Source organism: Aulostomus chinensis, chromosome 9 (assembly GCF_037954235.1).
Source record: "Aulostomus chinensis isolate RoL2024-O1b breed Wild chromosome 9, RoL_Achi_v1.0, whole genome shotgun sequence".
Lineage (NCBI taxonomy): Eukaryota > Metazoa > Chordata > Actinopteri > Syngnathiformes > Aulostomidae > Aulostomus > Aulostomus chinensis.
In genome coordinates this window covers 12,296,786-12,308,320 of record NC_141328.1, presented here as the reverse complement: position 1 = coordinate 12,308,320, position 11,535 = coordinate 12,296,786, and the positions used below count along the sequence as shown (strand labels likewise).

The window sequence follows — 11,535 nt, the reverse complement described above, 5'->3', positions numbered from 1 at the left end:
AAAAGGGCAAAGCGCTGGCCAGTATGACGGATTGAGAGCAACCCGTGTCTCTCAAAAAGCGCACTGAGCACTGATCATCCGACTTACCTGTCAACGACACAAATCCATCAAAGATGAACGATTTAAAGCACGGATCAGGCTTCCCTGTACAGATGGGAATGGATTTGGCACATTTATTAGTTTTAATCAGTCCCACACTTTTGGGCTGAGGGCCACTTTGATCTTTGCGTTTTAGAACGGGGCAAGTAGCGATAAGGTGTCCAGTTTTGTGACAATAGAAACATTCTCTCTCATCTCTCTTTGGCACATACAATTTTTGCTGCGTGTTCTGACCGGCTGGAGTACAGGGTCTTTCAGCAGAGCCTGCCTGAAACATTGATTTATGCGTAAGCGCGTACTCATCAGCCAACACTGCAGCAGCATTGAGAGAAGTGACTTTCTGCTCATTTATATATATTACAATGCATTCTGGTAAACACTTCTTGAATTCCTAGACTAACAGGAGCACTTTGAGTTTTTCAAAATTATCGGCCTTAGACGGCACACACCACTTTTCAAAGAGCGTTCCCTTCTCCCGAGCGAACTCAACGTAAGTCTGATTTGGGGCCTTTTTGTGTTGCCGAAAGCTCTGCCTATAGGCCTCCGGAACCAACTTGTAGGCCCTCAAAATAGCAATTTTGACCACCTCATAATTTAGACTGTCCTCTAAAGACAGTGCAGCTACAGCCTCTTGCGCTTTTCCTGTTAAACGGCACTGGAGCAAAAGTGGCCACATCTCACCGGGCCACTGGAGGGTAGAGGCGATGCGCTCGAAAGCTGGAAAATAACTATCCACTTCTGATTCTCTAAATGGAGGGACTAAACTAATATGCTTACCAATGTCGAAATTTTCAGGAGGTGAGGAGGTGGAAATGGGCGACGACTTGGAAGCTACCATTGCGCATGGCGCAGGAGCTTCCTTCCGCCGGGTTTCAAGCTCCAGCTGGCGGAGGCGAACTGCTGTGTCAGCTTCGATCTCTAGCCTCCGTATCTCCAGCTGGAACTGCAGCTGAGCCTGCCGGCTCTCGGCTTTCTCCTGAGCCTCCATTTTCAGGCGTGCAAGCTTCATTTTGAGTCTGGCGTCCTGTCTTGGGCTAGAGCTCACCGAGGACATCGGGTCATAGCGAGGAAGAGTGACTGGCGTTTTCTCCGACACCTTCTCCTCCTTAGGACGCAGTGGCGCATGCACCTGGGGCACACCTCCAGGTTCTAGGCTACACGCCCCATTCGACCCCGGCTCATGTGCAGCTGTTTCCGGCCCTGGCAACACAATAAACCCTGTTTTCACCAACTTACCTACAACTAATGCTTTCAACTCCCTTTTAAGAATTGGTCTCGAGACTTGGAGTTCAAAGTGGACAGCAATTTTCAACAGGTCATCTTTCCTGCATTTATCTATTAGATGAAGTGAGGGACAAAGTAGGAAGGTGTCGAGGTCAAACGACATTTTGCACTTACCATCTATTTTATTTGTAATGCCAATCAATTAAATTCAATTTAGGCCTTACCGTTTATTTAAATAACTTTCAAATCCAGGTTTCCTTTAACGGAAAGATCCCGGACGAGCCCCCATTTCACTGTTACGACCAGCTCGACTAGGGAAAGTGGATGCAACGGTGAAATAAACCAGATTGTTCATTAATTTAATTAAAGTTATTTATTTAACTAAGGCAGGATGAATGAATTTTCAAAGGAGGTCAAAAATAAGGGCAAACCAAAATTACTAGCGACCTCAAAGGTCTGGCAAGTTAAATTTATCCTTACTGTTCTTCATATATTATGCTGGTAATGTCATGTAATTTCTTTTCAAATGTAATTTTTTTTTTTTTATTATTCTGATATGTGTATTTTTACTGCTCCAACAAAGCTGTTCCTCTTCTGGGGTAAATCAATCATTAGTCATAGTCATAATCATAGTTTGGATTTCTTTAATTATATCCTTGATTAACCCAGACATAAATGTGGTTTGTACCACTCAATAATAAATCTGTAAATATAGCATGAAATGATAGAACTAAAAGGCTACCTCTGAGTGCACGAGTTAGCCTGTGACGGATGTGACGTCAGCAGACCGCACCATGAGTTTGAATCATTGTTTATATTCTTATTGCTGATTGTTAGATCTATAATGGTTACAAATGTACTTTGTATGTTGAATAAACATCCAGAAATTAAATGAATTAGTTGATTGTCTAATTAATCAAAAGATAAACTGTTAAAAATGTTTGTTTTTTCTTTTACTCGGAGTGAGCGATAACTTCCGGATTTTCTCACAGAAGAACAGGGGCTGACTTCCATGGAAGCGGATATATGGAATTATTTTTATTCAACAGCTGTAGAAAAATATCACACAAACAACTGCAAAGAAGCGTAGCTATTTTATATTTTGATGGTAATTCCTGGGCCAATATGTTTTATATTATTTTTATTAATAAACAATCACAAAATATATTATCAACTCAGATAATGACGCAATGTAACGACAAAATAAAATGATATAACGCCATTTAGGTTTCTGTGGTTTACATACATACATAACAACTGCAGAAAACTTGGAATGACGCTAGTAGCGTCCTTAGCAACCACCATAGCAACAGCAGAAAACGTAACACTGTCATGACTCTCTTCCGAGAGGTGAAAGACTCATCGTAATAACGAACAAACCAAAGATTATACACAAGAACTGAGTGAAGATTATGAGAAAAAGATGTATATTTCTTGCCAGAAATGTCATCAGAATGCTTTATTAAATCAAAACTATGTCGGAATAAGGCATTTTCCACCGAAAATGAAAGGAGCGGCCGCCATATTTTTGTTTGGAGAGGGCTGCATGAAAGAGTCACATGACCTACCAGCGCTCCAATAGAAAAGAAAAGGGGAACAAAAACATACACATTTCACAATTTTTAGGCCTTTATCGTAGAACTGATACGTTTTGCACTGTGGACAGTTCTGAATGAAGTGTTGATTTTGGCCTTCTCTCACTGAGAAAACGCTATTTGTGATCTGTGATCCGAAACAGCCATAACATTTTTTCAAATTTAGTTTTCAGTAAAGTTTCAACCTGAAAGCATAGAAAGATGCAGAAACTTGAAGTTACAGGTGGATTTCAGTCTCTTTTCCTCAAAATACAGGAGTTCTGCATGAAGTGTTCATTTTGGCCTTCTCTCGTTGAGAAAACGCTATTTGTGACCTGTGATACAAAACAGCCATAACTTTTGTTCAAAGTGAGTTTTCAGTCAAGTTTCCACCTGAAAGCATAGAAAGATGCATAAACTTCCATTGCAGGTGGATTTCAGTCAGTTTTCCTCAAAATACAGGAGTTATACATTAAGTATTCATTTTGGCCTTCTCTGGCTGAGAAAACGCTATTTGTGACCTGTGATACCAAACAGCCATAACTTTTTTTCAACGTGAGTTTTCAGTCAAGTTTCAACCTGAAAGCATAGAAAGATGCATAAACTTGAAGTTAAAGGTGGATTTCAGTCTCTTTTCCTCAAAATACAGGAGTGCTTCTGGGGTAAATCAATCATTCAGACATTTTGGCCTTTTCTCGCTGAGAAAACGCTATTTGGGACCTGTGATACAAAACAGCCCTAACTTTTGTTCAAAGTGAATTGTCAGTGAAGTTTCAACCTGAAAGCATAGAAAGATGCATAAACTTCAAGTTACAGCTGGATTTCACTCATTTTTCCTCAAAATGAGGAATTCTACATGAAGTGTTCATTTTGGCCTTCTCTCACTGAGAAAACGCTATTTGTGACCTCTGATACAAAACAGCCATAAGTTTTGTTCAAAGTGAGTTTTCAGTGAAGTATCAACCTGAAAGCAAAGAAAGATGCATCAACTTTCTTTGTAGGATTTTATAGGACTTTTTTTGTGCCAAATGCTGTATACACGTTGTTTTTTTGACATTTTGACTTCAGAGTTTGAATGAAGGAGGTCAGGACCTGTGTCTGTGGACAACCCAGTCTCCTAACCTTTATGTTATTGTATTTTGTCGTTACATTACGTCGTTATCTGAATTGATAATATATTTGTGGGATTGTTGATTAATAAAAATAATATAAAACACATTGCCCCAGGAATTACCATCAAAATATGAAATAGCTACGCTTGTTTGTTGTTGTTTGTGTGATTGTTGACTTTAGCTGTTCAATAAAAATTATTCCATATATCCGCTTCAGTGGAAGTCGGCCCCCCGTTCTTCTGTGAGAAAATCCGGAAGTTTTCGCTCACTCCGAGGAAAAAAAAACAAATATTTTAATACTTTATCTTTTGATTAATAAGACAATATACAAATTCATTTAATTTCCAGATGGTTATTCTACCTACAAAGTACAATTTTAACCATTATAGATCTAACAATCAGCATGAAGAATATAAACAATGATTCAAACTAATAGGCGCGGTCTGCTGACGTCACATCCGTCACATAGGCTAATGCGTGCACTCAGAGATTGCCTTTTAGTTCTATCATTTCACGCTATATTTACAGATTTATTATTGAATGGAACAAACCACACTTCTGTCTGGGTTAATCAAGGATATAATTAAAAGAAATCCAAGCGATTTGGCAAGTTAAATTTATCCTAATTTTTCTTCATATGTTTTGATGGTAATGTCATGTAATTTCTTTTCAAATGTAATTTTTTTTCATTCTGATATGTGTTTTTTTACTTCTCCAACAAAGGGATAATCCCCTATTAGGGTTAGGGTTAGGGTTAGTGTTTAGGGTTAGGGTTAGAGTTTAGGGTTAGGGTTAGGGTTAGTGTTAGGGACTTTGGAACCGTAGGGTGTAGGAGGCTGAAAGTTGGTGCATAGGGTTCTGATTTTTGTCAGAGATAGTGATGAAATTTTCAAGTTGATTGGAAAAAAAGGAGGCGGATTTATTGGCGAATAAGCCCCTATTAGGGTTAGGGTTAGGGTTAAGGGTTAGGGTTAGGGACTTTGGAACCGTAAGGTATAGGAGGCTGAAAGTTGGTGCATAGGGTTCTGATGGTTGTCGGAGTGATTGGTGAAATTTTAAAGCTGATTCGAGAAAAGGGGGCAGAGTTATTGGCGAATACATCCCAATTAGGGTTAGGGTTAGTGTTAAGGTTTAGGGTTAGGGTTAGGGACTTTGTAACCGTAAAGTGTAGGAGGCTGAAAGTTGGTGCATAGGGTTCTGATTGTTGTCGGAGATACTGATGAAATTTCCAAGTTGATTGGAAAAAAGGGGGTGGAGTTATTCGCGAATAAGCCCCTAAAAGGGTTAGGGTTAGGGTTAAGGGTTAGGGTTAGGGACTTTGGAACCGTAAGGTGTAGGAGGCTGAAAGTTGTTGCATATGGTTTTGATGGTCGTCGGAGTGATTGGTGAAATTTTCAACTAGATTGGAAAAAAGGGGGCGGAGTTATTGGCGAATACTCCCCTATTTGGGTTAGCTTTAGGTTTAAGGGTTAGGGTTAGGGTTAGGGTTAGGGTTTGGGACTTTGGAACCGTAAGGTGTAGGTTTCTGAAAGTTGATGCATAGGGTTCTGATGGTCGTAGGAGTGATTGGTGAAATTTTCAAGTTGATTGGAGAAAAGGGGGCGGAGGTATTGGTGAATAAGCCCCTATTAGGGTTACGGTTAGGGTAAGGGTTTAGTGTTAGGGTTAGGGTAAGGGTTAGGGTTAAGGGTTAGGGTTAGGGTTAGGGATTTTGGAACCGTAAGGTGTAGGAGGCTGAAAGTTGGTGCATTGGGTTTTGATGGTCGTCGGAGTGATTGGTGAAATTTTCAAATTGATTGGAGAAAAGGGGGCGGAGTTATTGTCGAATACTCCCCTATTAGGGTTTGCTTTAGGTTTAAGGGTTAGGTTTAGGGTTAGGGACTTTGGAACCGTAAGGTGTAGGTTGCTGAAAGTTGGTGCATAGGGTTCTGATGGTCGTAGGAGTGATTGGTGAAATTTTCAAGTTGATTGGAGAAAAGGGGGCGGAGGTATTTGCGAATAAGCCCCTATTAGGGTTACGGTTAGGGTTAGGGTTTAGTGTTAGGGGAAGGGGAAATTTCCATTCCGTTAAGGAAAGGAAAAGCACGGGCTCGTCACATACCGTAAATGTCCTCTGTTTAATCCCTTTTTTTTAATATAAATAATCACAAGAGGAGGTCATATGGAATCCTTGATCATGTTAGAAACGGAGAAGATCTTAAGATCATCCGTCTATGCTGGCCTTGGAAGCGATCCTACGATTTTTGAACTGGTGGCAAGAGTCATAACCTCTTTGCTACCAGTGGATCTCAAATAGTAGGTAAAAAGGTGTATTTTGTAATTCCATTAAAAAAATTTAAAAAATAAAGGGAACTTTCATGATTAAAAGCAACACTAAAATAATGGGGGTCGTCCCATCCACATTAAAATCAAATGTCCCGTCTTTCATTCAGACCGAGAGGATGGATGGTCTCTAGCTTTTGTATTAAAGCTGATTCCTTTGCTCTCCTCCCGCGGAGTGACAGGGATGCGGTGGACAGTGCCCCCAAGAGGACCAGGTTGGTAACCCCATGCACTCTGAAGTGGCAATGGAGGAGAGCTGTCTCGGTTTCTTTACGGATGCAGTATAAGTGTTGATTCAATCTGTCTTTCAGTTTATTTTTTGTTTGTCCCACATATAATTTTTGGCAATGTTTGCACAAAATGATGTATACCAAATTGGATGAATCTAATTGTAATGTGTCATCCAATGGGGTTCCTTTTTTACTATGTGGGTTGTAAATAAAATTGTATCTTCTAAGATGTATATGGTTTGTCTCCCTTTCGTTAGTCAATCCTGCATGGACGAGAAGGTCTTTAAGATTTTTGTTTCTACGGTAAGCATTGATCATAGAAAATTGTGCAAAAAAAGGCATGTCATCTTGGAGTTGAATAAAATTCCGTCTCATTTTATAGGTTAAAATCACAGAGGAGGAGGAAAAAGGAGTTACGAGGGGAATAATCCCATTTTCGGTAGGTTGGGAAGCAGGGGCAGTTATTCTACCTACTGTTTCCCTTTTTATTTCCCACAGGAAGGACCTACTGTAGCCCCTCTGACGTAAAGCCTTAAAAAGAGTGGTTATGGCTTTTTCAACGTCCTCCTGGTCTGTGCACAAACGGCGGAATCGTATCAATTGAGACTTGACAATGCCTTTAAAAGTATGTCGGGGATGGAAACTGTGTTTATGTAAAAGTGCGTGTGTATCTGTAGCTTTAAAATATACTCGAGTTGCCAGATTCCAATGGTTGCTGTGCTTTTTAAAAAAGATCGTTGTATCTAAAAATTGGAGTTCCTCTGTCTGTATACTAGCCTTCAATTTAATCGTGTTGTGATGTTCATTGAGGATATTAAAAAAATGATTAAACTCCTCACGCGAATGACTCCAGATCCCGAATATGTGATCCAAATATCTTAGGTAGAGGATGGGGAGTTTTGAGCATTTCAAGAATGCCGTCGTCTCCCATTCCGCCATGTATATGTTGGCATAAGTGGGTGCAAACTTCTTCCCCATTGCTGTCCCATGGACCTGAAGGTAAGAGGAAGAGTTAAAAATGAAGTAATTTCTCTTTAGACTAATTTCCAGCAGTTCCAGGAGAGCATCATCTGGACGAGAGGGATCCGGGGATCTTGAAAGGACCTCCCTAACTGCATGGAGTCCTAGGGTGGTATCTATGTTGGTATACAGTGAGTCAACATCAATTGAGAAGAGTAGTGTGTCAGGAGGAACTTCGATTGACCTGATTTTTTCTAAAAAGTCATACGTGTCTTTAATGTAGCTGCCATGTTTCTGCGAAAGAGGATTTATGTGGGAGTCGATGTATTCCGCGATCCGGTAGGATTCGCTCCCACAGTCAGAGACGATGGGTCTGCCAGGTGGAATCTGATGTGGAACTGTCCAGGTCTCCGGGTCTTTATGTATTTTCGGTAGGAGGTAAAATTTCCTCGGACGTGGGAGGGCTGGACCTTTGAGGTAAGTTTTTTGTTTGTGTGAAATGAATTTCCGTTTATATAGGTCTTCTATGATGCAATGTAACTGATGTTGGGTTTCTGTTTGCAGGGGTTTCTCCAAAGGTTTATAATGCAGAGTGTTCTTAAGGTGTCTGTCAGCTTCAATGAGGTACTGTGCTTTGTCCTGTATTACAATCTTAGAACCCTTGTCCGCCGGTTTAATAATTAGGTCAAGGTTCTGTCGTAGTTGTTTGAGAGCTTCTTTTTCCAGAGATGTTAAATTGGATTCTGATTCTTTTTTTAGGTGGAATTCCTCCAGAATCAGATTATCTTGCTCTATCAACTTTTCCAGTTCTGGCGGACTGTTGGTACCAGAGGGTTCCCAGAATGAGGGCTCAGTAAACCTTGGTCCCTGACTGGAGACAGCATCTCTAAAATAATACCTTAGTTTTAGTCGTCTATGGAAATCATAGAGACTGCGGCGTAGGTCATTTTTATTTATGTGAGTTGGTGTCGGAATAAAAAAAAGACCTTTTTCTAGTATGCTGCGTTCAGCGTTGTTCAGGACATATGAGAGGGAGAGATTCAGGATATTGCTATCCACAGGGTCGGGAAATCCCGTACGCTCCCTCAGCAGTTTAACTGGTCTAACCAGTTCATAAGGATAGCATCTGCTGTGGATGCTGTCCAATGTACCTGGTCTGACTTTACCTTAAAGTTACTGTCTGGAATGCCGTGTAGAGTTCTGCATTTTTTCTTTAAAAACTGGTTTAACTGAGTTACCCTGTCATGAATTTTTCTATTTTGATTTTTAGATATCTGGATCAACGGGAAGAATATTTCTGCATGTGGGAAGATGTCCTTTGCCGCTGAATAAAGCTGGTGAAATTGTTTTCTAATTGTGTCCATCAGTTGTTTCCTCAATATATTATTGAGACCTACAGCCAAGATGATTTTATGGGTGTTCGGGTGTGTTGGTAGTTTTCTAATGATGGCTGTTAAATGATGAGCCTGTGCCCCAGGAAAGCTGTCAATTTGAAGATCTGGATTGTTAAAATGGGGGATTCTCGAAAGATTTGAGTCCCCCACAATTAAAAAAGGTGACTCCACTTTCAAGTTCCATGTGGAGATTTTATGGAATGTTTTCTCGTGGTGATTGGTGAAATTTTCAAGTTGATTGGAGAAAAGGGGGCGGAGGTATATGCGAAAAAGCCCCTATTAGGGTTAGGGTTAGGGTTAGGGTTTAGTGTTAGGGTTAGGGTAAGGGTTAGGATTAAGGGTTAGGGTTAGGGATTTGGGAACCGTAAGGTGTAGGAGGCTGAAAGTTGGTGCATAGGGTTCTGATGGTCATCGGATATATTGATGAAATTTTCAAGTTGATTGGAGAAAAGGGGGCGTAGTTATTGGCGAATAGGCCCCAATTAGGGTTAGGGTTAGGGTTTAGGGTTAGGGTTAGGGTTAGGGTTAGGGACTTTGGAACCGTAAGGTGTAGGAGGCTGAAAGTTGGTGCATAGTGTTTTGATTTTTGTTGGAGATACTGATGAAATTTTCAACTTGATTGGAAAAAAGGTGGCGGAGTTATTGGCAAATAAACCCGTATTAGGGTTAGGGTTAGGGTTAGGGTTAGGGACTTTGGAACCGTAAGGTGTAGGAGGCTCAAAGTTGGTGCATTGGGTTCTGATGGTTGTTGGAGTGATATGTGAAATTTTCAAGTTGTTTGGAGAAAAGGGGATGGAGTTATTGAAGAATAATCCCCTATTAGGGTCAGGGTTAGGGTTGGTGACTTTGGAACCGTAAGGTGTAGGAGGCTGAAAGTTGGTGCATAGGGTTCTGATGGTTGTCGGAGATACTACTGAAATTTTCAAGTTGATTGGAAAAAAGGTGGCGGAGTTATTGGCAAATAAACCCGTATTAGGGTTAGGGTTAGGGTTAGGGTTAGGGACTTTGGAACCGTAAGGTGTAGGAGGCTGAAAGTTGGTGCATAGGGTTCTGACGGTCGTCGGAGAAACTGCTGAAATTTTCAAGTTGATTGGAAAAAGGGGGGCGGAGTAATTGGCAAATAAGCCCCGCTCATGATTAGGGTTAGGGTAAAGGGTTAGGGTTAGGGACTGTGGAACCGTGAGGTTTGGGAGGCTGAAAGTTGGTGCATAGGGTTCTGATGGTCGTCGGAGTGTTTGGTGAAATTTTCAAGATGATTGGAGAAAAGGGGGCGGAGTTTTGGGCGAATAAGCTCCTATTAGGGTAAGGGTTAGGGTTTAGGGTTAGGGTTAGGTTTAAGGGTTATGGTTAGGGACTTTGGAACCGTAAGGTGTAGGAAGCTGAAAGTTGGTGCATTGGGTTCTGATGGTTGTTGGAGTGATATGTGAAATTTTCAAGTTGTTTGGAGAAAAGGGGGTGGAGTTATTGAAGAATAATCCCCTATTAGTGTCAGGGTTAGGGTTGGTGTTTAGGGTTATGGTTAGAGTTTAGGGTTAGGGTTAGGGTTAGTGTTAGGGACTTTGGAACTGTAGGGTGTTAGAACGACATAACTTTTGTTTAAAGTGAGTTTTCAGTCAAGTTTCAACCTGACAGCATAGAAAGATGCATAAAAGAGAAGTTACAGGTGGATTTCATGCAGTTTTTCTCAAAATACAGGAGTAATGCATGAAGTGTTCATTTTGGCCTTCTCTCGCTGAGAAAACACTATTTGTGACCTGTGATACAAAACAGCTATAACTTTTGTTCAGAGTGAGTTTTCAGTCACGTTTCAACCTGAAAGCATAGAAAGATGCGGAACCTTTAAATTTTTGATGGATTTCACTCAGTTTTCCTCAAAATGCAGCAGTTCTGCATGAAGTGTTCATTTTGGCCTTCTCTCACTGAGAAAACACTATTTGTGACCTGTGATACAAAACAGCCATAACTTTTGTTCAAAGTGAGTTTTCAGTCAAGTTTCAACCTGAAAGCATAGAAAGATGCATAAACTTGAGTTTACAGGTGGATTTCACTCAGTTTTCCTCAAAATACAGGAGTTCTGCATGAAGTGTTCATTTTGGCCTTCTCTCGCTGAGAAAACATGTTTGAGACATGTGATATAAAACAGCCATAACTTTTGTTAAAAGTGAGTATTCAGTCAAGTTTCCACCTGAAAACATAGAAAGATGGATAAAAGAGAAGTTACAGGTGGATTTCACTCAGTTTTCCAAAAAATACAGGAGTTCTGCATGAAGTGTTCATTTTGGCCTTCTCTTGCTGAGAAAACACTATTTGTGACCTGTGATACAAAACAGCCTTAACTTTTGTTCAAAGTGAGTTTTCAGTCACGTTTCAACCTGAAAGCATAGAAAGATGCAGAACCTTTAAATTTTTGGTGGATTTCACTCAGTTTTCCTCAAAATACAGGAGTTCTGCATGAAGTGTTCATTTTGGCCTCTCACTGAGATAACACTATTTGTGACCTGTGATACAAAACAGCCATAACTTTTGTTCAAAGTGAGTTTTCAGTCAAGTTTCAACCTCAAAGCTTAGATAGATGTGTAAATTTGAGTTTACAGGTGGATTTCATGCAGTCTTCCTCAAA

General features: G+C 40.5%; 1 protein-coding gene across 1 annotated transcript; it reads right to left on the bottom strand.

The window, feature by feature from the left end:
- Positions 1-6,433: 6,433 nt before the first annotated feature.
- LOC147255819 (uncharacterized) lies at positions 6,434-8,636 on the bottom strand. Its single transcript, XM_086214765.1, has 3 exons — positions 8,629-8,636; positions 7,036-8,338; positions 6,434-6,565 (listed from the first exon to the last, which is right to left on the bottom strand). The coding sequence occupies exons 1-3, from the start codon at positions 8,634-8,636 to the stop codon at positions 6,434-6,436; spliced, it is 1,443 nt and encodes a 480-aa protein (XP_086070891.1).
- Between the last annotated feature and the right edge of the window lie 2,899 nt (positions 8,637-11,535).